Source organism: Microtus oregoni, unplaced genomic scaffold, assembly GCF_018167655.1.
Source record: "Microtus oregoni isolate MIOR12 unplaced genomic scaffold, Mior012 000001F_ref0000356, whole genome shotgun sequence".
NCBI classification, from domain to species: domain Eukaryota; kingdom Metazoa; phylum Chordata; class Mammalia; order Rodentia; family Cricetidae; genus Microtus; species Microtus oregoni.
In genome coordinates, this window is record NW_024543060.1 from 52,393,629 (window position 1) to 52,417,564 (window position 23,936).

The 23,936-nt window shown below is 42.9% G+C and overlaps 1 protein-coding gene across 1 annotated transcript in view; it reads left to right on the top strand.

Annotated features, from left to right (window-relative positions):
• The window catches only part of Pcca (propionyl-CoA carboxylase subunit alpha), a 273,582-nt gene that overhangs the window by 192,292 nt on the left and 57,354 nt on the right, over positions 1 to 23,936 (top strand). Inside the window, exon 20 of the mRNA XM_041674725.1 lies at positions 7,843 to 7,941. Coding sequence (XP_041530659.1) covers positions 7,843 to 7,941 — 99 coding nt within the window. The remainder of the gene's footprint in view (positions 1 to 7,842; positions 7,942 to 23,936) is intronic.

The following is a 23,936-nucleotide window of genomic DNA, read 5'->3' on the forward strand; positions in this document are numbered from 1 at the left end:
CTTGAGTCTGCTGTGCTGCTTCCCCTTCCCCGGGGCGACCTTCAGATTTCCTTCTGTGCACTTTCTGCTTGCAGCAGAAGACAAGTGGCCAGTGTGTGCTCTGGCTCTCTACCTCAGTGTGACCGTCGGTGTTTGTATTTTCGCTCTAGCTGTCAGTAGCCAGCTTGGCTGTCCTGGCTTGTAGATACCCGTAAGGCATGTATCCCATGCTAAGGGTGGATTCACTCCTGCTTATCTGTGTGTGTGTGTTGTCTGGTGTTGCCTGCTTATCTGTGTGTGTGTGTTGTCTGGTGTTGCCTGCTTCTCTGTGTGTGCTGTCCAGTGTTGCCTGCTTATCTGTGTGTGTGTGTGTTGTCTGGTGTTGCCTGCTTATCTGTGTGTGCTGTCCAGTGTTGCCTGCTTATCTGTGTGTGCTGTCCAGTGTTGCCTGCTTATCTGTGTGTGTGTGTTGTCCGGTGTTGCCTGCTTATCTTTGTGTGTGCTGTCCAGTGTTGCCTGCTTATCTGTGTGTGTGCTGTCCAGTGTTGCCTGCTTATCTGTGTGTGTGTGTGTTGTCCGGTGTTGCCTGCTTATCTGTGTGTGTGTGTTGTCCGTTGTTGCCTGCTTATCTGTGTGTGTGTGTTGTCTGGTGTTGCCTGCTTCTCTGTGTGTGTTGTCCAGTGTTGCCTGCTTATCTGTGTGTGTGTGTTGTCCGGTGTTGCCTGCTTATCTGTGTGTGTGTGTTGTCCAGTGTTGCCTGCTTATCTGTGTGTGCTGTCCAGTGTTGCCTGCTTATCTGTGTGTGTGTGTTGTCCGGTGTTGCCTGCTTATCTTTGTGTGCTGTCCAGTGTTGCCTGCTTATCTGTGTGTGTGCTGTCCAGTGTTGCCTGCTTATCTGTGTGTGTGTGTGTTGTCCAGTGTTGCCTGCTTATCTGTGTGTGTGTGTTGTCTGGTGTTGCCTGCTTATCTGTGTGTGTGTGTTGTCCAGTGTTGCCTGCTTATCTGTGTGTGTGTGTGTTGTCCGGTGTTGCCTGCTTATCTGTGTGTGTTGTCCAGTGTTGCCTGCTTATCTGTGTGTGTTGTCCAGTGTTGCCTGCTTATCTGTGTGTGTGTGTGTTGTCCAGTGTTGCCTGCTTATCTGTGTGTGTGTGTTGTCCGGTGTTGCCTGCTTATCTCTGTGTGTGTGTTGTCCGGTGTTGCCTGCTTATCTGTGTGTGTGTGTGTTGTCCGGTGTTGCCTGCTTATCTGTGTGTGTGTGTTGTCCGGTGTACCTGCTTATCTGTGTGTGTGTGTTGTCCGGTGTTGCCTGCTTATCTGTGTGTGTGTGTTGTCCGGTGTTGCCTGCTTATCTGTGTGTGTTGTCCAGTGTTGCCTGCTTATCTGTGTGTGTTGTCCGTTGTTGCCTGCTTATCTGTGTGTGTTGTCCGTTGTTGCCTGCTTATCTGTGTGTGTTGTCCGGTGTTGCCTGCTTATCTGTGTGTGTTGTCCAGTGTTGCCTGCTTATCTGTGTGTGTGTGTGTTGTCCGGTGTTGCCTGCTTATCTGTGTGTGTTGTCCAGTGTTGCCTGCTTATCTGTGTGTGTTGTCCAGTGTTGCCTGCTTATCTGTGTGTGTGTGTGTTGTCCGGTGTTGCCTGCTTATCTGTGTGTGTGTGTTGTCCGGTGTTGCCTGCTTATCTCTGTGTGTGTGTTGTCCGGTGTTGCCTGCTTATCTGTGTGTGTTGTCCGGTGTTGCCTGCTTATCTGTGTGTGTGTGTTGTCCAGTGTTGCCTGCTTATCTGTGTGTGTGTGTGTTGTCCGGTGTTGCCTGCTTATCTGTGTGTGCTGTCCGGTGTTGCCTGCTTATCTGTGTGTGTGTGTTGTCTGGTGTTGCCTACTTATCTGTGTGTGTTGTCTGGTGTTGCCTACTTATCTGTGTGTGTGTGTTGTCCAGTGTTGCCTGCTTATCTGTGTGTGTGTGTTGTCCAGTGTTGCCTGCTTATCTGTGTGTGTGTGTTGTCCAGTGTTACCTGCTTATGTGTGTGTTGTCCAGTGTTGCCTGCTTCTCGCCACAGGACTTTTATTTTGTTCTCCTTTGGGTTAAAAAATGTTTTTTGTGTGTATGTTATATGATATTTGTATGTGTGCCATTTGTGTGAATATGGGGGTGTTGCTATGGTGTGCATGTGGAGATTAGAAGATAACATTGTGTGTTGGTCTCACCTTCTACCTTGTTATGACATAGTTTCTGTTTTTCATTGCTGTGTACAACAAGCTGGCTGACTTGTGAGCCTCTGAGGATTGTACCAGGCTTTTTCTTTGGGGTCACCAACCAGCCCCCAAATCGTGATACAGAGTCTTAGTATTAGTTTTGAATGCTCGGCCTTAGCTTAGCTCCTTTCTGGCTAGTTCTTTAAACTTAAATTATCCTGTTTCTCTTCATCTCCCTTTTGTGTCGGGCTTTTTACTTTTCTTTCTGTATGTCTTACTTTCCCTGCTTCTTGTGTACCGACTTCTTGCCCTGGGTGTCTCCCTTGTTCTCTCCTCTTCCTCTTGTTTTTTTCTTCTCTTCTTTCTGAGCCTAGATTCTTTTATCTATTCCCTCTGCCTGCTAGCCCCACCTATCCTTTCTCTGCCTAAGTGTTGACTGCTCAGCTGGTTATTAGACCAATCAGTGTGCCTTAGGCAGGCAAGGTGAAACAGATGCAGCATAACGTTACATAATTAAACCCACATTCTTACATGGTTAAACCAATGTAGCATAAACAAAAGTCACACGCCTATACACAGTTAAAGTACTATTCCGCAGCCTAAGTATATGTAACACATCTTTGCCTAGTTAAAATACTATTCTACAGCAGAGGATTCTCCCATCTCCCATGCTATGGGGATAGCACTGGGATTACAGATTCACAATATTGTGTCCAGCTTTACCTGGGAGCTGGGGATTTAAACCCAGGTCTTCACATTTGTGCCTAAGTACTTTACCCACTAAGCTATCTTATAGGACTGGATTTCTTTGGGAAAACATTATATCCTTCTTGGTATATTCCTTTGCATACTCGAATACTAGTACATTTACCTAATTCCAATGCATCTTTCTGGTCTTAGCTCAAAGGCCACCTCAGAGTGAGATACCTCCCTGTTGGGAAGTAAAGAATAGTGAGAATTTTAAAATTATTGCATATTACTGGAGACTGGGGATATAGTTCAGAGTAAATCACTTGCCTAGCTTAAAAGAGGCCCTGGATCTCCATACTAACACTATAATCAAATAAGCAGACAATAAATTGCTTCATTTTAAAGATAGCTGTTTTGTTCCTTGGTTGTCATCCCAGGACCTGGGAAGCAGAGACAGGAGAATTGGGTGTTCATGTCAAGCCTGGGCTACATTCAAGCCTGGATTATATTCAAGACCCTGTCTCAAAAAGCATACAAAAGAAAAACAAAAAGTACATGTGCCTAGTGTTTTGTTATGAAAGGATGGCACACTGTGTATATTCTGTATTTCTTTGAGAGTAGTTTTACTTTAGTACCTATAAAGATAACTCATTTTGAAAACCCACTCCAAGTCCCTACATTGCAGAGAATATATTTTTATATTATATCTCAGGGAAAGCTTGGCTGGGTATAAAATTGTTTACTTTGTTTCCTTTGATCTGCTTGGAACAAATTGCTCTGAGGTCTCCTGTGTTGGTGTTGCCCTTGGCTAATTAAGACAACTTAATTTTTTTCTTTTCTTGTGTATAGATTCTTTTTACCTAAGTAGCCATATAATTATTTCTTTAGTCATTATTCTCATAAGCCTACACATTACATGGTTTTTTTTTTTTTTGAAAAGTTACTCTGCCTGGGTATAGTGGCACACACCTTTAATCCCAGCACTTGGAAGGCAGAGGCAGGCGGATCTCTAAGTTTCAGGCTAGCGTAGTCTATATAGTGAACTCTAGGCAGGCCATAACTAGATAGTAAGATTCCATCCCAAAAAAACAAATAACAGCTAAACAGGAAAGTTACTTTGTCTTATCTTTGGCTTCATATATTTCCCTTTGCATTATATGCCTTTTTGAAGAAGGCAATTATGTATCTTTTGTATTGTCTTCTTCTCCATGTCTGTTTTCTTCACTGTTGCTTTTCTATTACCGGCTCTATCTTGTTGTGTAGAGTTTCTCTATGTCCTGGTGTTTCTTTTTAGTCACATTCTATTTCTGGTCACTTCTTCATGTGGCTTTTATCTCTATAGTGTTATTTTTCTCTTCATTTTTTTTCTGAGCTCTACCAGCTTGCTTTTCGTTTCCTTCTGTTATTGTATAATCTCTTCTTTGAACCTTTGTTTTTCTTCTTTGAGATGTTTTTTTAAAGAAGGTCACATTTCCTATGGTTGCTTTGAGTCTTTGGAGAACTATTTATCTGAAGTCTTCCTGTGTTTCTTTGAGTAGTTGTTCTTGTATTATATGCTCCTAATTTATTTACCCTTTTCTCATATAACATTTTCCTCAGTCATATCTCAAGATGCAGTATTGGCTATTTGCTTACCACTGCCTACGTTGAATTAGGGAAGCCTGACTAGAAGCAAAGGTTGCACTTCCCTCAAGCTGGTTCTCTGTGTTCTCTTTGAACACATCTGATCTTGGTTTCTTCTGTGGCAGGGCTTCTTTCGCATTAGTAGTTGTCACTGAAGAGGTAGGGTGGTGGTTCAGCAAGGTTCTCAGTGTAGTAATGAGGAAATGCCTCCCATCCTCCATCTGTTTCTCTGGTGATCGTGGAAGACTGGTGTGAGTACCATATAAGACATAACACCCAGAGTTCCTCTGCTCAGTCTGCCCTAACTTTCCATGGATGCAAGCTGTGGTACTTTTGCTCCTGGGTGGATTGTCCACACAGCTGAGTTTCACCCTCTGATAAGAATATCAATAAAGTCATTGCATCTATTGCCCACTAAATGTGTGTTGGTAGAGGCTGCTCTTTCATTTCTGACCACTCAGACCCGAATTAATCACACAGAAACTGTATGAATTTAAACACTGCTTGGTCTATTATCTCAGGCTTCTTGTATAAGTAACTCTTACATCTTAAATTAAGCCATTCATATTATTTTGTATTTTATCACAAGGTTTACCAGTAAGGTTCCAGCCAGTGGGCGTCTTTCTTCTAAGCTACATGGTGTCTTTCTGACTCCGCCCTCCTTCCTCCTCTATCTCTGCTTGGAATTCCCCACCTTGCTCTATTCTGCACTGTCATAGACCCAAGCAGCTTCTTTATTCAATAGCCAGTAAAAGTAACACATATTCAGAAGGACTTCTACACCAAATGTGTCTTGGGGAAATTTGATTACTGATAGGGGCCAAGAAAGGCATGGGGTGGTTTCTGGGACATCCCTTTATTCAGTATTTGCAAAAGCACTTCATGTTTATTACTGGAGTTGTGACAGCTTTCTTGCTTCAGAGGTAGCGAAATCACAAATTTTATGCTGATTTCTTATCTAGTTTATAAGGAAATGTGGTCTCTTTTTCTTCTCAGTCATGTGGAGTCTTATAAGACTTCTCTACTGTTAGTAGAGAGGAAAGAAGGCAAGCTTCCTTGTGAACTGGATTATGTTTTCCTTCTGTGCAGAGATACTCTTCCAGGCACTGGTGTTTCATGCTTCTTCCTCTGCCCCCAGACCCCACCAAATAGAGTTTAGGTGCATGTGCCAGGATCTTTAGAACAGTAGTCAGAGCCATTTCAAGATGATGATGGTGCGGCAGAAGCCTTCCAAGTCTATGCTGCTGGGCTCTGGACCGTTGGCTGTTGAGTAACAACGTGTGGTCTCATTTGAGCTTTGGAAAGACTTCTGCCTACAGTTGCTGCAGTCATGGGCTCTCCTGTGCCATGTGATCCTCATCCTGACTTAGACCTGACTGATCTAAGACACGTAGAAACTTCTGGATTCCTATCAGGATGCAGCGAAGTCACTTCTTTAGTAAGCAGTGTTATGAAGCCTTCAGCTGTCTCTGGCTGTGCCCTTGAGCTTGGATCCTTTTAGGGTCGGCAGTACTTGACAGAAACAAGTCTTTGTCCACTGTTGTCTCTGTCTGTCCCCGAGGGTCCAACAGAAAGACATCTAATTTTACAGAGTTGGCTGCAGTTTGGAGAGTTGACAGTAGGGGATTGTTCGCAGCCATACACCTTGGTTCTGATTTAGGCAACTTGGGCAGGTGTGTACAGGTTTAGAAGAGTGTGGGTCCCTCCTCCCTCAAAGTCCATTGGCCACCGGGCTGTGGGGGCAAAGAGGGCAGAAGGGCCAAGCAGGGCCTTTTCCAGCCCGTGAGGAGTATGATGGAGATAGCTCTCTAGGAGATAACTTCAGCGAATCAGCTCAGCTTTATTCCAGAGTATAGGGAATATATAGGCTTGGCTTGTGGACAGTAGTTGGGAAATTTACTTAATTTGTACCAAACAGCAGGCTTTGTGATAGCATAAAGCTCCTAGTACAAGTCTTAGTTATCATCTGCGGAAGCACAGTCCTATTGTAATGCGCCTAGCACAGTGTCTAATTACCATATGGGGTGTGTGTGTGTGTGTGTGTGTGTGTGTGTGTGTGTGTGAGAGAGAGAGAGAGAGAGAGAGAGAGAGAGAGAGAGAGAGAGAGAGGAGCTTCTGCAGGGAACTGCCTCTCCAGGGTCACACTAGGGGGCACTGGGCCTAGAGAAAGACTCTACATAAGGTCAGGTAGAGAACAGGGTGCCTTCTACCAGCGGGTGGGATGAGGCGGGAGTCCTCCATGTTGCCAAAGCTTGAAGAGAGCTGCCAGGCCATGGTGGACTCCCATCTCCAACGGTAGGGCCTCCCTGCAGAGCAGTGGTGTCATTTGTAGCCTATCTCTTGTACCAGAGTCAGAAAAAGAACCTTTGGTGACTGGTTCTTTTTGAGACAGGGTATCTCTATGGCTTTCGAGCCTGTCCTGGAACTAGCTCTTGTAGACCAGGCTGGCCTCGAACTCAGAGATCCACCTGCCTCTGCCCCCGAGTGCTGGGATTAAAGGTGTGTGCACCACCACCGCCCAGCTCCTTTGGTGAGTGTTTTAAGTTAACCTTGATTTCTTTTTCTATTCTTTGATGTTACTTACTTAGAAATTAAAAATGTTTCTCTACTTTTATCTCTGATTTGGAAAATTATGGCCTTTATTATGATAGTTTGGTAATAATTATTGGGCCACACATGGTATTGCATGCTTTTAATCCTGGCATTTGAGAGGCAGAGGTGGGTAGATCTCTGTGAGTTCAAGGCCAGCCTGATCTACCAAGTGAGTTCCAGGACAACCAGGGCTACATCATGGAGAAACCCTGTCTCAAAAAATACAAAACAAAACAAACAAAAAATTATGATTGTCCACTTATGGTAGAACTTCACAAAGTTTGAATAGACTGGCGCCCGGCACAGAGAGGCTTGTCTAATTAAGGTGTGTGCTTAATTAAGATAACAGTGCTTAGTCTGTCATTAAAATTAGCACCGAGAAAGTTCTTTGTTGGTCCTTGGAGAGGACGTTATATGCAAGCCCTGTTGTGTGGGTTGCAAGTGTCACTGGAATTTATATGCATTACTTGTCTAATTGCAGTAAATGTAGCATGTCCGCTAGGTTTTGAGTTAGAAGGCTGTTTGTTACTTATTGGAAGTCACTTGAAGCCTCAGTTCCCAGAGGCAGCTGTTCGCAGGGCCTTCACCTCTCCCCAGAGATGGCGGGGGAGACTCTGTTGCTGGCCCCTGTCTTTCATGGCTGCAGCAGTAAACATGACAGGTTGTTTGGAAGCCATCTGTTAAAATGGCTGCTGCTTTGCATGCAGCAGTGAACTTGATCAGTTTCCTGTCTTTCTCCGTGGTAACAGTCCGATCTCGTGTCACAACAGGTGGAAGTTGATGGGTCGAAACTAAATGTGACCAGTACGTGGAACCTGGCGTCACCCCTATTGTCTGTCAGCGTTGACGGCATGCAGAGGACTGTGCAGGTAATGTTCACGCGATTTACTTAGAATACTGACACACTGAGGAGAAGCTGCTTCTTTCATTGTGTGCTTTTTGTAGTTGTAAAAGTTTTTTTCCTTCTTATTCCAGAGGACTTTGGGCTGTGTCTTCATTTCAGGGAATATTTTCTTTCTTTCTCATTTTCTTTCTAACAACCTTACAAAGCCATTGCATTATATTTTACTGGAAGTAAATAATCCCACAGGTTTCTTTAAAAATTACTAGATAAGAAGTTATCTTTTTCATTGTAGGTTTTTAATTATAAATCAGGGTTTGCATGGGTTACCTTCTTTTATACAGTTAAAATTATGCAGTCTTAAGTTAGCAGAAACATGACCATGCAGGTTGACCATAACATATATCTTAGAAAATTAGTATTGTAATTTGGGGAGCTTCCCCACCAATGTACAGTGTCTTCCTCTGAGCAGGTGCCTTGAAGCCAAGAGTAGATGGCATATTCTTTGTAATCACTGACCTCCATGTAAAGTAAAAAACCATCAGAGGAGGAGCTAAACCACGATGGATAACTCATACTGAGACCAAAGGCTGCTGGAGAACCAAACTCTAAACAAAACCAAAAGAAAATGTGGTTATTACATATGAGTAAGAACCTTGAATCCCCCGTAGCATCGAATGCTGGTTCTCCAACTCAATTTTATAGAAAACCAAAGAACCAGAGCTGTGTTATGTTGTGTTCGTACCAGTCTCAGCTGTGTTAGGCCACGTCCGTACCTGTCCCGTCTCTACTGATGGAGGCTGTGGACGGAGGTCTCGGACTCTGTGGTAGACAGTTCCCAAGCTGCACTCCCCTGCTGTGTCATCTGTATGCGACTGGGAACTCGAACTCTCAGGACAGCGCATGATGTTTGGTCTTCTCCCTGTATGATTTGTTTCTCCTATATCCTAGCTCTTTGCCTCATTTTATTTTCTAACTTTATAAACTGAGACGAGATCCTCGAAAGGTATCACTACACACTTTCACGCTACTTAAATCCCATTTGTTGGGGTTTAGGGATGTGGTTCAGTGGCAGCGTGTTTGTCTAGCACGGACAGCACCCTGAATTTGATCCTTAGTGCTGCAGGAAACCAAGTGTGGTAGTGCTCTCCTGTAATCCTGGCACTTGGGGAAATGAAGCCCACCCATAGCTCATTTCCAGATATAGCTTCTGCCAGGGAGTTGAGGGCACACAGTCCTTTCAGTCCACATGTGAATTTCCTCTCCTCCTGAGACTATAATATGATCATGTAATTTCCCCTAACTACACTGTCTCTACAGTCTACCATTCACCTCTGATTGTTTTCCCAAGCTAATGAAATTTACACAGAAGCTTAAGGTCCTCTTTGTAGACCTGGAGACCAGCCCGAGCTACATAACAGCGTGTGTAAACAAGCAAGCAAACCACTACAAACAAGCAAACAAATGAACGAGTGGATAATAAATGCATTTGTTACTGTATCTTCGAAATGGTGGTTTTGTTGTACCCGTGGTCAGTAACATATTCCCCATTGGAGTATGGTTGTGGTTGGGTCACGTGAAGTTCAATTGTTATGTATTTAGGTACATAGTATGACCCTCAGTGGTGAGAAGACATAGCAGTTTTGTTCAAGGTTTCCTGTCATGGCACTTTTTACTACCTTCTTGATGTCCCTGCTGATGGTTGTCTTGGTGGCTATTTGGCATTAGAATTTCAGTCAGACATGTGTTTAGAAAAATCACCATTTCCCCTAGGAAATCCATTGTCCCTGCATGACGTTCATGCAATTTTATTTTTTATTTTGTAAGTTCTTTTCTGCAAAGAGCATCCACATACCTGGAATATATGAACCCATTGAGGCATCCGCTGGATTTGTTGAAAGGAATTGTGGGACCAAGCTAGTGCTGTCTAAGTGGACATGAACTCTCTCAGAAGCATCAGTGGTGCATCAGCAAAACTATTAGCTGCTAAAGTCAAGATAGAACTTTTTTCCTTACGAACAGGAATGATTTTTATGTTCTTTTTGTGGAGTTGGACTCAGCTGACTTGGCAAACTACCACATGGTCCCATGGTGTGAGTCATAAGTGATGATCAGTGTGAATCGTGAGTGTGCCCAGGCTGCACATGTATCATTTGAAGCTTAGCGCACATAGGGATGTTCTAATCTTCCTAATGCTACACAGCAGGTGGTCTGCTCACTTCTCAATGAGACCCCGAGGGTCAGAGGAAGGAAGTGACTTACTTAAGGTCATCTAGCTAATACGGTGTAGAGCAGAGATTTAAACCCACACAGTCTCCCTGTCAGGCTTCCCATGCAGGAGCCTGAACCAGCCTGCCAGAGTGCGGAAGAGCCACTGGGATGACTTGTCAAGCCTAGGCTGTGGGCACACCTGCACACCTGACTAATTCATAGGTCTAGACTCCGTCTGTACCTCTAGCCGCTTCTTAAAGTGATGCTCAGGATGCTGGCCTGGGAGCCACAATTAGAAGAGCTGCTTCACACCTGTGCCCTCACCAGTAAGCTGAGGGGTGAGGGCTGAGGGAGAAGCCAAATCCGACAGAGCCTTACTTAACACTGTGGACTCTGCTCAGGCCTCAGGCCAGTAGGATCCATGGGGTCTCCAGTGGGAAGGGCGATATCACTGGTAAGCTTCATGGGTACCCTATTTTCTTTAAACTCTCTTTCAAAAGCAATTGGGCTTACTATATATAGTCACTTGGCTAAGGAGTTTTATATATGGTCCCCACCCTTCAGTTGATCTGAAGGTGCTGCCCTCACTGGGCTTGTGACCTGCTTCTTGCCAAGCTCCCGGCACACATGAGGTCGGGTGGCTGGATGGGCAGAGGGCAGGTCAGGGAGTGGTTCCAGAATTTCTGAAGTAAGTGTGCCTTAGCTGTCCTTTGATCCCAAGATTTAGATTTCTCTTCTCCCAAACCTTCCCCTAGGTAACCATGTTCCTTAGAAAGCCTTCTTGGGTATTTTGTAGGGTCTCTCTAGTTCCTGACCTCCACATTGGTAGAATCCGCAACCATAAGACAGCCAGGCTGGTATAGCTCTGCAGACATAGACCACCATGGTTCCTGAGAGCAATGGTTCACTGCTGTTTGCTCTGGGCAGCACCTAAGCTGTTTGAGGCTAGTGGTACCACCTTCTGATGGGCATAGATCTGGAGAGCAGCAGAAGTCTCTCCAGCTGTCCCTCTCCTCTCTGGGGCCTGTGCACACCATGGCCTCCCCCTCACCTGCCTGGTGCTCGTGACTCCACCCAGAGACAGCTGCTCTGCAGGCTTGGATTATGCCATATGCGCCAAGATGCTGCTGCGGCCTTCTCTTTGACTTAGGATCCTGTGCTTGCAGAGAACCCTGATCAATGCTGATAAGCAGGGAGCAGTCTGTCTAATAGGAGTGGACATTGAAAACTGTTGGGCGGAATTGAAGGTCCTCCCTCACTGACTGCCTTAATTAATTATTTTTCCTATTTATCTGACAAGTAAGTTTTCCTCAAATATCATCATTTGTGGAAAATATAATGACAGTATTTACGATGTATTTGCTTTTTCCTGCTGTGTGTTTGCTAGTGTTTCCCCCTAGATCTAGGGCCTGTTAGTTTTAGCTTTACTAAAGAAATGCCTCTGGGGTGACCTGGAAACCCTACACTCTCCTGTGCTCTGCGACAAGATGCCCTTAGATATTCAAGTCACCTGTTTCACAGCTCTGCATTAAATAATCCTTCGCAGCAGCGATGGAATGTAAGCCTCATACAAAATTGTCTATTTTTCTTTCTTTTATTTCATTTGTATATTTTTATGAGCTATATTTTTAAAGTTAAAAAGTGAAATTAATTTTAATGTACCCTATATAAATATACTTGTATATTCTAGAATATATGTGAAATATAATATCGATATAAAACAATATGAAATTTATATGACCCTAGGAAGCACACAGATGTCTGGCGCATGTGTATTAGGTACACCATCTCAAACCAGACTACCAAAACAATGAAGTTATAGTTAATAGAAATATCTACTATATCGCTATAGTTTAAAGATTTACTGTGTTTTGTATAAGCATTTGCCTTTCCTTTTGTATATCTGTGCCTCAGTTGCATGCCTGATATACAGGGAGCGTAGAAGAAGCAATACATTCCCCAGGAACTGGCATCACTTACTATTGTGAGCTGGAGTGTAAGCACTGGGAACTGAACCTGGGTCCTCTGCAAGAACAGCAAGTGTTCTCAGCCACTAAGCCATCTCTCCAGCCCCTATAGCTTTAAAATTACAATTAAATTGATGGAAATACAATTGAAATTTTAATTCCTCAGTCATCTGAAGAAGTCCCAGGTGACTGGTCTGACTGCTGCTGAGACAGCTTGCCTGTTAAACCGTCTGTAAACCAGAGAGTGTTTCAGATAAAATCATACAGGGTTTTCATTTTGTTTGTTTCAATTCCCCTCCATGTGTCAACCATGGCTGTGATATTTATCATTTAAAAATTAACTGGGTTAAGGAGCTGGAAAGTGGCTTGCATTGCAAGCCCAGGACTGCGTTCTGTCCGCAGCACACATGGAAAACGCCAGTCATGGAGAAGCATGCTTGCTATCCTAGCTCTGGGGATCAGAGCGGAGGATCCCTGCACTTGCTAGCCAGCCATCCTAGCCTAGATTATGAGTCCTGGTCAGTTAGAGCCCCGTCTCACAAGACATGATACCTGGGGCGACATGCCAGTGTGCACAGATGAACATGTACATGCATACACAGATATGACCGTATGACGTGTAATGTCACCCCCTCCTGCATACACACGGATTAAGTGGATTAGCAGAATTAATGAAGGGTGGATAAATGAGTTCATTTAAAAGCAAAAGATGGGTTTCCCAACAAAAACCAGAGCTTTTCATACAAGATGGAATGATTTCCTGCCTGTAGGGCTTAACTCAAGTGGGAAAGAAAATGGAGATGTGCTCTGTCCTCTGTGTGGAGTTCACGTTCTGTCTCCTCCCCGTGTGCTAGAATCTCCGCAGAGAGGAGCCTGCTGAATTAACAGAACTTTTTATTGTCATTATCAGTATTATTGCTAGGCCCATGTTCCCTTCTTGTGAACCTTTGAAAGAGACTCTTCCTCCTTTCTTTGAGCAACTCAAAAGGTTTTCCATTTCTTACAGTGTGATTTGCCTGCTCGATCCAGCATGTTTCTTAGTGGCTCACAAGACTAGATTTTCCTTTCGTGCAGTTATGATGTCAGACATTCCCAGGCAGAGCAGCCCGACTGCTCCTGGCCTGCTGCTTTGTGCGGCCATTTCTTCTGCCCACCTGCTCACAGCAGGCTGCCTTCAGGCCTGAAGAGCAGCTAAACACTTTTAAGAGTATGCGAAGATCCCGCTAAGGTCTAACCGGTTCTGCATTGTGTGGTGGGGAGCTATTCACCCACGTACTTTTGAAAACTGGCTTTTCCTTTCTCTTATTCTCACTTAAATGCTTTCAAGAGAAAATAATTTTATTATAAGTGATCTTAAAGAGCAGATTGCAGCCTTCATGCATCCTGTGTTGAATAAGTCATTGTTAAGTAACTAGGTGGAATTAATTTTCCACATTAAAGCAGATAAATTTGGAAAAGCATCACACAAATCTCATGACATTTACTGCAAAATAACAGATTGAATGGATTATTTGTGAACTAATTGGAGTATTAAATAGATTGTATGACATGATAACGTGCTTACTAAGGCTAGGTAACCATGTAGACTATTACCCAAGCACGGAATATGAAGAAAGGTCAGTATGATGCAGACTGTGTGCATGTCTGTGGTATATTTACAAATGCACAGCTGCACAGAAATTGAAGGAACTTTTTGAAACAGCTGCAACATCCTGGTTTTAACTGATTTTTTTTTTTTTTTTTAGTTTTCCATTTTAAAACGATAAAATAAGAATTTTCTTTGTCAATGTTTTAGATTAAAGTGTCCCTCACGGGATCTGAAAACAAATTTTAGTTTCAATCCTAGTTCCTGTGTATTTATGCTGAAGTTAATTTTCGTGTTCATCTGTGTGTGTGTGTATATGCGTGTCTTCTTGGATGCATGCTGGGGATTGAACACGATATGAACTGTATCCCCTGCCCTTGAAATTCATTTTTTAATTGGACTGTTAAATGATGGGGCTCATAGTTTTGCTTATCTTTGCAATCACGTGCTTGTGCACAGAATCTGCTTCATTGCATGTTTCTAGCCTTAACACAAATGTTTTCCCTGTTTTTAAGATGTTTCTCCTCACCCCACCCCTCTTAGAAGTAATTAGCTGTTATTTTGTACTGTATGCATGTGATTACTCCGGAGTCACCAAATGCAATATGAACCCATGTATTTAGTTGTGTCAGATATATAAATATATAACACAGTAAGCAGGGGTTAGTGTTTTTTCCTAAAGAAGTAGGAAATGAAAGAGTAGTTATTAACCATCTCCTTTTCACTTTGCTGAAAACATCAATTACGGTTACACATCTTAGGAACAGGCTCCCCAGCAGAACAGAAATAGCTGCTTTCACTATGTTTCAAAAAATTTAATCACAGTTTAACAGCTGGGATGTATGGATGGCTGTAATTTAAGGCATTAACTCCGAGGCAGGGCTACCTGCCTCTGGACAGCAGTCCCGGGAGCGGAGCGCGTCTCCGCCTTAGCAGTGGGTTTTATAATTCGGAGATGTTCATTAATTTAACAGAGCAGAAAATAGCTTCCTGAATCCTCTACACATACTCACGTCTTGTCCTTTACTGTTAACTAGACAATTACATTATAGTTGCTGAGAGAGGAAGAGAATTTCGAAGGGTGTAGGCTGGAGTCTGCAAGACCAAGTAGAGGATAACAGAATATCCTCAGCTGAGCTGGCCGTGGTGATCCCGGTCTCCAGAGCTACACAGGCAAACCCTGTCCTGAAAAAGCGAGAGAGAGAGAGAGAGAGAGAGAGAGAGAGAGAGAGAGAGAGATTGTCAGGTTGTAAATCAGGGAGGGAGCCAAGGACACCTCCTCCACCCTAGTAAGGTATTTTGGGAATGATTGCTTTATTGTTTTGTGAGTGTTGCTGCTTTCCTGAGTAGGTAGCTTTGCTAATTATCCATTTGTTGAAGTTGTTTTGTGAACAGAATCTTTTAGTTTTCATTCTGAAGAAATGAATAGCTTAGATGTTAGAGTAGACTCCATATAAGAAAAGAAGGACTTTTTTGTTGTTGTTGTTTTTCGAGACAGGGTCTCTTTGTAGCTTTGAAGCCTGTCTTGGAACTAGCTCTTGTAGACCAGGCTGGCCTCGAACTCACAGAGATCCGCCTGCCTCTGCCTCGGAGTTCTGGGATTAAAGGCATGCGCCACTACTGCCTGGCAACAAGGAAATTTTTATCTGGCTTTCAAATCTCACTTTAAACTTGAAAAGGAGGCAGTTGAAACAGGCAGAAGGCAGCTATGTTTCAGGAATGACTTACTTCTTACTAAAGTTTTGCTAGCTTCTCAGGTGTGGCCCAGGCAGTTTACATACAAACTTGTCCCAAGACAAAGTCATTAGACAACAACTAGCATTTAAATGATAAACTATAGCAAGTGGTTTTCCTTTTGTTTGGTTTTAGATTTTTCAAGGCTGGGTTTCTCTGTGTAACAGCCCTGGCTGTCCTGGAACTCACTTTGTAGACCAGGCTGGCCTTGAATTCACCTGCCTGTGCTTCCCAAGTGCTGGGATTAAAGGTGTGCACTATAACGCCTGGCTACAAGCTGGTTTTTAATACTGAAATTTATTTATGTTTAGCTGGCAGATGTTTGTCTGTGTCTCAGAGCACTTGGTCCTAGCACATGTCACCTTATGACCAGCCAGGATAGTTCCGTTTTCCAGCATCTCAAACAGTTGTCCTTTCTTTAGAGAACATCCCAAAGAACATGTCAAGCTTATTTTCACACTCTCGGGCTGTCAAAAGATTAGAATAAAAAGCAAACTATAGTTCCCAGTGGAAGTGCCAAGGAAAGCCCGCCTTGTAAATCCACTGCCTGCTGCCGTCAGAAGCCTCATCTAAACTTCAGCTGAAACGACACTGGCGGTGTGGAATCATGATTGAAAGTGAGTCTGCAGGAGTAGCTCAGACCAGCCTCGGAATGCCTTTCACGCCTTGAGCTCCGCAGTGAGAGCCACAAAGGTGCTAGTGTTGGCAACACCTGTCTGCGAAAAGATATTCTCAGAGATGACATGCCCAAACAGATGAAGGTTCCCATGTGATTTTGATAGGGAACACTTTGTGAACCAATTCAAACTGTCCTTTTAAAAAAATTCATTCTCAGTGTGCTAACTGATGTATCAGCTACCGTCCAGGGCAGGCCCATGCCCAGGAGTAGGCAACCAACACAAGCTGGACTTGATGCATGGGGGGTTAGGGGGGTAGAGAGAGGGGAGGGAGAGAGGAAGAAAGAATAAGAATGAAATTGGGTAGTTAGGGAGGTGGGGATGGAGCTAGAGGAGTTGGGGAAGGACAAAATGCATTGTATGAAATCTCAAAGAATTAATAAAATTGTTATTTAAACATCTATTACTGATAGTGGTAAATCAGCATTGTAAAAATTGTGTTTAGTCACTTATTATATTTTGAATTTGCTCCCCAAAAGAGAGTATTCACTCAAAAAGAAATTTGCTTGCTTTCTTATTCTAGAAGTAATTTCCATGGGATCATGGAAATATTAACTCCTTGGCCCAAGACACATAAGAGTTGCTGAAGCCTGAATTAGACAAAGACAATAGCAGCAGGGACAAGTGAAGCGATTTGGTGGATATTCTGGGTGAGGCATCAGAGATTGGCAGATGCATTACTGTGTGTGAAGAGATTATAGAACTAAGGATAAGTGGTGAATGTTGATTTTGCTTACTTAGACACAGGAGAGCTATGGTGGATCAAGTCTACAGAGGGCAGATGGAGAATTCCGTCTGGGCTTTGCATGTTTGGGAGGTGCTTTAAATATGTAAGGGCTAGTATGAATGAATGACTCTGTGTCCTGGATTAGAGCTGAAAGCAGAAATTTGGAAGCCATGCACGAGGGTATGTGTCTGTCACATGCAGACCATGAAGTAGAATGATTGCAGTGTGTTCATACCCATAATCCCAGCACTGACAGGCCAAGGCAGAAGATGCATGAATTCAAGGGCAGCTGGCCTACAGTTAGCTGCTGTTCAAAATGTATCTGAGACCTTATGATTAACTTACCACGGGCTGAAGATCTTGAAACTCTAAAGAAGAAATGCAAAGGAGAGAAGCCCCAGCTGTTGCTCTGCAGTGCTTCCTGGCTGTTTCAGCAAGGAGGCTGGGACACTCTGTGAGGTAGTAGAAGTGTTCTGGGTTTTTGCCATCCCATACAATCATCAAAAGACATTGAATTTTAAACTATATGTAGAATGCAGCATTTGTGCACAGGTTCTTCTCTCGTAAGATTAAATTTAAAAACTATCTCATGTATCTACTTATTGTATATGTATGTTCATATGCCATGTGCATTTGTGGACGTTAGGGACAATTCTCTGCTTTTGGGGCCCAGGTATCAGATACACATCATCAGGCATGGTGTCTTTACCCAGCGAACAATCTCATGTGCCCATGAGGTTAAAATTTAAATGTAGCAGCTAAGGAGTCAAAGGGATAGAAGCATGGATCTGGATAGAGTTCCATAGGGAAGAGTGTGGATAAATATGTCCAGGTGAAGCCAGCAGGCGAGACCAGAAAGCTCCAAGAAAGTGGGAGAAAAACCTGGAGCACAAGGTGGCCTTGAGGTCAGTCAAGGAGGCCTTTGGGGGTGGGATTGAACCCCTCTTTAGAGTATTGATTAATAAGGTGCAGACAAAAGGGATCTAAGACATGGGAAGATACAAACTGTAGGTGATCTCACCATGTGTCTGAAGGTGGTAGTGGTTAAGCCTGTTTGCCCATGATTTTGTTTTTTGCTTTGATTTGGCCTTTATTTCTGAAAAAAGTATTTCTTATATTTTAAAGTATTTCTTGAGTTTTGTCTCCTTTTTAGGAAATAATATCTTTCATTTTGGATTATGCTTTTCATCTGTTTGGCATTTTTTGTCATGCTGTCATTTTTGTGGGGTTATTTTTCTGTGCTTTCTTCTCTTTCATAAGTTTATATGGATCAGGTACATGACACTTTTCTATCGTTCATTTTTACTTGAAATTGGGCTCTTTGTTGTCTGTTTTTGACATTTAGCAATGACATATTATTCCTGTGGCTTCCTGACACAGACTAGTAGGAAGGAGAGTTCAAGCACAGCTGGGGAAACCCTTCACAGGTGACAATGGAGAGCCTGGACTGGCTCTCTCATGTGAGCCTTGGCCGTATAAAGGCAAGGCTGACTCAGCACCTCTCCTTTGTTCTCAGTTACTCCTTCCCGAACTTTCTGATGGCTACACTTCTAAGTTCAGCAGCCAAACTTCTTTTGGACAACCTATCCAAAAGGCTGATTCAGGGCTGTGTTGCTTGCTTTAATCTTCCATAACCTGGAATACCTAAAGCATTCTTAGTGCAGACTGACATTCTTTTGTCTGTTTCCCTATCTGCACCATTGTCCTGTATGCTGTTGGCACTAAGGAGAAAGCACAAGATCCATGTTCCTGGTCCATATAGAACTCTCCATCTAAGGAGTGTTCATGTATTAGCCTGTTAGAGGTGCCACATCCCATAGAGAAGGATCGTGTACTTTTTAGTGTCCTGTACTTTAGTTCCCTTGCCTCCACAAAATGATCATCTTTCCGACTTGCAAATGAAGATGATTCTAGTGGTCTTGCAACTGATCCTCCAGCCATTCCTCCCATTCATGTGCATCTTTAACTGCAGACTATCAGTCTTTCTAAAGCAGAGCTGTAGAAGAGGCTTACAGGGCCGAGGATATGGCTCTGAGAGGGAGGGAGGGAGCGTGCATGACCTGGCTCCCTAAGTTCTTCAGAGTTTCCTGTCCTGCCACTTTCATCTTTCAACTATCCCTACTTCTGGCCACACTGAAATATTCACTCTTCTCCAACTTTCCATGCTTTGCTCCTCATCAAAAACTTATATAAACTTTCCCATCAACACAAAAGTTTTTTTCACTTCCTTTTGTAACATTCCTGCTTGAATATTTCTTAGTTACTTATTTTTAGAAAGGAGCTCATTGTACTGCCGTGGAAACATGAGACTAAGTTTCCAGGACCAATGCTAAAGGCACAGCAGTGCACATCTAAAACTCCAGCACCGAGGAGGATTGCTGGCACTCACTGTAGCTGAATTGGTGAGCCCCAGGACAGTGAGAGACCCTATCTCAAAAGCTAAGGTAGAGAGCAATTGAGAAAGACACAAAGCATCTTCTGACCTCCACACAATGCACACACATGTCACATAAACATGTGCACAGAAGCAAAATGGCTTTTTCTACATGGTAAGCTGTTGTGAGTTATAAATGTTTCTAGATTGTCAAAGTGCTAAATCAACCTAATTAAGCTGTGCATTACCTCACCTCTCCCATCTATTCGTGGCTGGGTCCCTGAATATCTGCTCCTCAGCAGTCTTCAGTGATCATGTTAATCTATGGAGCTAAAACTATTTACCATTTGACTGATCAGTCTCCACTATTCAGCTCTCTCTCCCTAGGTGCTCGGCTTCTCAAAACCCTTCCTGTGAATCAGGTCCTGTGTTAAGTCCTTTACCATACTGTCCTTCAATTTTTTTCTGTATTTTTACCCATGACAAAATTTCCATTATTTCAAGGGCTGCATGGTATTCTGTTTATGTTTATAAGTACACATACATGTAAACAGAGACTGCACTATCATTTCCTGGTCGCCCAGGCCCAAATAATCACACAAAAACTATATTAATTACAACACTGTATAGCCAATGGCTCGAGTGTATTACTAGCTATCTTACACCTTAAATTAATTCATTTCTATTAATCTGTGTATCACCACGAGGCTGTGGCTTACCAGTAAAGTTCTGGCATTCTTCTCCTTTGGCAGCTACATGACATCAGCCTGACTACACCATCTTTCTTCCTGTATTCAGTTTGGTTTTCCCGCCTATCTACATTCTGCCCTGCCATAAGCCAAAGCAGCTTATTAATTAACCAATGGTAATAAAAACATATTCACAGCATACAGAGGGGAATCCCACCTCTCTCTCTCTCTCCCTCCCTCTCTCCCTCTCTCTCTCTCACACACACACACACACACGTGCACATTAATATATACATTCTTTATCTCTTCACAGATGGACTTGAGTGGATTCCACATTTTAGAGGTCACATGACCATGCAGGGATCTTGTCAAATAGTGTTGACCTCATTTTCTTGAGGCACCCACTGTTTTATGTGGAATTCTTTGATCATAAGTAGCTCTGAACTCCGTCCTGTTTTCCTTATTGGCTACACCCTACTTATTTTTAAACACAAGATTTTAGTGTTTAGCAGTAAGCTTTCTGTAACTCTTCTCAAAATTAGTTGATATTTCTTTTTCTCATAATACCTAATACATTTTGGTATGTGAATTTATGATATTGAAGCATAATTAATTTGCAATTTGTCATCTTTCCTGTGCTGTCCTGGGAAGTGGATCTTTTAAAGATTTATTTTATTATTTGTGTGTACATAATGTGTGTGTGCCTGTATTAATGTATGTTACATGTGTGTGGGTGTTTGGGGTGGGTTGGGCAGAAAAGGGCATTGGGTTTCTGGAGCCTGAGTTTCAGGCAGTTATGAGCTATCAGATGTGGGTGCTGGGGACAGAACTTGAGCCTCCGGAAGAGTAGTAAGTGCTCTTAACCGGAACCATCTCTCCAGCCTCTGAACGGTGAATCCTGTTTCAGTCGGCAGTGCTCAGCATTGTCGTCCACAGATGGATAAATGACAATAGGAGAACTCCCGTGGTCAGAATCCAAGATTCAACACACAAGGTTTGTTATTTTAAGATACAGGGTCTCTCTCTGTGGCCCTGGCTGACAGGAGACTTACTATATAAACTATCCTGGCCTCGAACTCATGGTTGATCCTCCTGCTTCTGCCTCCTGAGTGCTAGGATTGCAGGTATGAGACACCGTGTCCAATAGCAGCACTCAGTCTTGAGTCTCCCTTAAGACATAAAAGAAAAGAACCTGGAGTACTCTGCCCTGTGTTCTTTCTCTCTTCACCTGTCAGAGTTCTTCAGGAAAAACAGAAAAAAGGGAAGATTAGGTGATATATCTTACTCAGGAGCTAACAAAATTTATGTGTCTTATTTATCCTAGAGTCTTAGGTAACATAGATTTTTTTTCAAGAAGGCTTATTATTTATATAAATTTTAATTGCTGTGTATATAAAGTGCTGGGCTTCATTTTAACATCTTCATATGTGTATTATGTTTTGCTTATATTCACATCCAACTTCCTTCTCCATTCTCACCCCCCATCACTTAACCCTTCCTCACCCCAAATACCTCATACATTCATCTTAATATGCATATTTTTAAAGATAGAGATCCTTTACATGAGAGAAAACATGCAATAATTATCTGAATCTGGCTTATTTGTTTAACGTTTTATCCATTTTCCTGCAAATGACCTAATTTCCTCCTCCTGGATGGCTGAATAAAATTCCCTAGTGTGTATGTACCACATTTCCTTCATCATGCGTATCTAGACTGACATGTCAGCCTGACCATGATATCATGGCTGTCGTGGATGGAGCTGCAGTAAATATGGGTCAACAGGGTCTCTGTGCATAGTGACCCAGATTCTTCCGTTGTTGCTGTGGGACACAGTGCTTCAGTTTTAGGTGTGTTTTAGTTTTTTTGGAACTTCATGCTAATTTCCATGCTGGTTTTACTAACTCACTCTCCTATCAACAGTGTACAAGGGTTTCCACGTTTTCGCCACCACTGGTTTTTCACACAATCCCATTTCTCAATTCTTGCTGTTATTTTCTGGCCTATTGTAGTTTCAGGAAGTCCTTGTCGATGCCATATCCCATAATTGTTTTCTCTATACCTTTGCCTAGTGATAACCAGTTCTCAGATCTTATGCTAAAGTCTGTGATTCATTTTGAATTGATGTTTGTACAGGGTGAGACTCTGGGATCTCCTTTCTTGTGTGTGTGGGTATCCCTGTTTTCCTGGTGCCATTTGTTGAAAAGGCTGTCTTCGTCCAGTCTGTCTCTGACACCTGCATTTGTGTCTTTTCTTATTGTGGCCAAAAACCTGACAGAAGTAATTTAGGGATAGGAGAATTTAATTTACAGTTAAAGAAGGGAGATAACCCATCAAAGCAGGGAAAGCATATTCATAGTGGCGTGAGGCAGCTGGTCACATTATGTCCATAATGGGGCCACCCTATGAAACCTTGAGGCCACCCCAACGATCCACTTTGCGAGGATCTCTTTTCGATGGCTCCATATTCGATGGCAACAGTGCCATAGTCTGAGGACCAGATCTCCAAACACAAGTTTATGAAGAACATTTTACATTGAAACCACAGTAACACTTTAGTCAAATAGCAGTTGGCTGTAGCCCTAGACTTACTTCTAGGTCCTCTGAGTTTTCCATTGGCCTATATTATCTGTTCTGTGGCAGTGGTATGCTGTTTTATTATATGCACAATTTGAAATCAGGTACTCCAACAACTTACATTTTTCTCAGGAGCTGACTTTAGCTTTTCACAGTCTTTATTACTTCCATAATTTTTTTTTATTTTTCTACTATAATTTCACTTGCTAAATTTCCTGTAACAACAGTTTTCATCTTAGCTCCTCTTTTTTTTCTACCCAGGGATCCTGAATTTGACCTCTTTTTTTTTTTTTTTTTTTTTTTCGAGACAGGGTTTCTCTGTGGTTTTGGAGCCTGTCCTGGAACTAGCTCTTGTAGACCAGGCTGGTCTCGAACTCACAGAGATCCGCCTGCCTCTGCCTCCCGAGTGCTGGGATTACAGGCGTGCGCCACCACAGCCCGGCCTGAATTTGACCTCTTGATTATGTTTTTGGGTTCTTAAAAGCTGTGATAATTCTGCCTTTTTTTTTTTTTTAAATCGATGTCTGGGATAGTATTTCTTCACCCCGTCTTTTAGTCTTGGTGACTTTTATCTTCTGCTTTCTGTAGTCCACTGGTGATGCTTTCCAGTATGTTTGTTTGATTAATCCAGTTTTTCACTTCCAACATCCTGCTTGCTTTTTCTCCAAATCTTAATCTCCTTGCAGAATTTCTCATCCATGCTGCTGCCTTTCTTGCACAGTCCCTGAATTGAATTCCTTACTTCATTAAACTGTTTGAATATTTTTAGAGATCACTGATCAGTGTTCAATCTAGAACGCTGAATTCTTTGTCTGGTATTCTTTCATTTCCCTACCCTTGGATTTGGTCCCTGCAGTCCTGCTACTTTGGAGGAGTCAGGTTGCCTCACCTTTCACACCTGTTATCTCTCTGCTGGAATGTATGCAACACTTTGGATAGATCTCCCTTTTGGTTTTATTTAAAGTTCTTAGTGATCAACCTTATCTTGAGAGCACAAATCTGGCATTACTTACAGAGGAGGAAACGAACTGTTAAAACAGCAATACAAACTTAACCAGATATTGAATTCTGTTAAAACCTTAACACCAATTAATATATCACAGTGGCCACAGAGAAGAAGCTGCCAGGCTTGGAAAATGACTTAGCTGGTAAAGTGCCACACAAGTACCCGAGTTCATTTCCCAAGCACCTACAAAGTCAGGCACAGTGGCATGCATCAACCCATCTGGGGCTGGAGGCTTATCTAACTAGTCTTATCCAAGTCACTGAGTTCCAGGTTCAGGGAGAGACTTTGTCTCAAAATACAAACTGGAGGAGAGAACCTAATTCCAACCATGAACAAGAGCTGCTGTGCTCCACCACGATAAACCAAACCCAAATAAACATTTCCTCAAGTCACTTCCCACCAGGTATTTGCTTATGGCAACAAGTAGCTAGCATACCCATCTTCCAGGCTCTGCCAGCCTTAAAACCATCACTGCT